Raw genomic sequence first — 949 nt, 5'->3', positions numbered from 1 at the left:
AGCTGACACATCCAAAGATGCATGGCAGAATCTACAGGCAGCATTCGAAGACAAAGGATTGTGTCGAAGATTGAGTCTTCTGCGAAGATTGCTTCGAACCAAGTACGAAGATTTTAATTCTATGGATGAATATATCAGTGGCCTCGTCTCATTAGTGCAACAATTAGCAGACATTGGACATAACATAAGCGACGAAGAGGTAGCAGTACTCATGTTAGGCGGTCTTCCGGCTGAATTTGATCCGTTAATTATGGGATTAGAAGCGACGCATGAAAGGCTTACTAGTGACATGGTAAAAACGAGGTTACTTTCCGAAGATTATCGAAGAGGAAGTACAGATGCCAGTAGTGGAAATGAAGCCGCGTTCGCTACGAACAGTGCAAATAAAGGTACGTTTCGAAAAAGAGAAGTGACCTGCTACAAATGTGGAAAGAAAGGCCACATTAAGCCGAAGTGTCCACAAATAAAAAAGGAATGGAAGACAAAAGATAAGAAGGATAATCAGGATAATTCATCTAAGAAAAAGACAGAAGACAAGCTGTTATTGACAAGTTTTGCAGTTGGAAGTTTTGATAAGGATAGCTGGTTCATAGATTCGGGATGTACAACGCATATGAGCATGCGAAATGACTGGTTCTCTAAGTATACGAATAACGATACAAAGGAAGTCTTTACGGCAAATAACCAGAAGATGTACAGTCAAGGAACAGGTGAGATAACAGTAAATTTAATAAATAATCAAGAAAGAATTATTTCAGATGTTATGTACGTGCCAGAAATTGCAACTAACCTTTTATCTGTAAGCAAAATGGCTGAAAAAGGTTTAATAATTGTTTTCGACGATCAGAAGTGTCACGTATACAACAAGTCCGAATGCCAGATTAGAGGAAAGTCCAACGTATCAGCAACGAAGATAGATGGATATACAGATTGGATCAAAAGGATATCA

At 38.8% G+C, this 949-nt stretch overlaps 1 protein-coding gene across 1 annotated transcript in view; it reads left to right on the top strand.

The window, feature by feature from the left end:
• Nucleotides 1-121: 121 nt before the first annotated feature.
• Nucleotides 122-949, top strand: part of LOC105458263 (phosphoribosylformylglycinamidine synthase-like) — a 12,849-nt gene continuing 12,021 nt past the window's right edge. Inside the window, exons 1-2 of the mRNA XM_011703436.1 lie at nt 122-710; nt 759-898. Coding sequence (XP_011701738.1) covers nt 122-710; nt 759-898 — 729 coding nt within the window. The remainder of the gene's footprint in view (nt 711-758; nt 899-949) is intronic.

This window comes from Wasmannia auropunctata, unplaced genomic scaffold (assembly GCF_000956235.1).
Source record: "Wasmannia auropunctata unplaced genomic scaffold, wasmannia.A_1.0 LD334565.1, whole genome shotgun sequence".
NCBI classification, from domain to species: Eukaryota; Metazoa; Arthropoda; class Insecta; order Hymenoptera; family Formicidae; genus Wasmannia; species Wasmannia auropunctata.
This window is presented reverse-complemented; position numbering and strand designations above follow the sequence as displayed.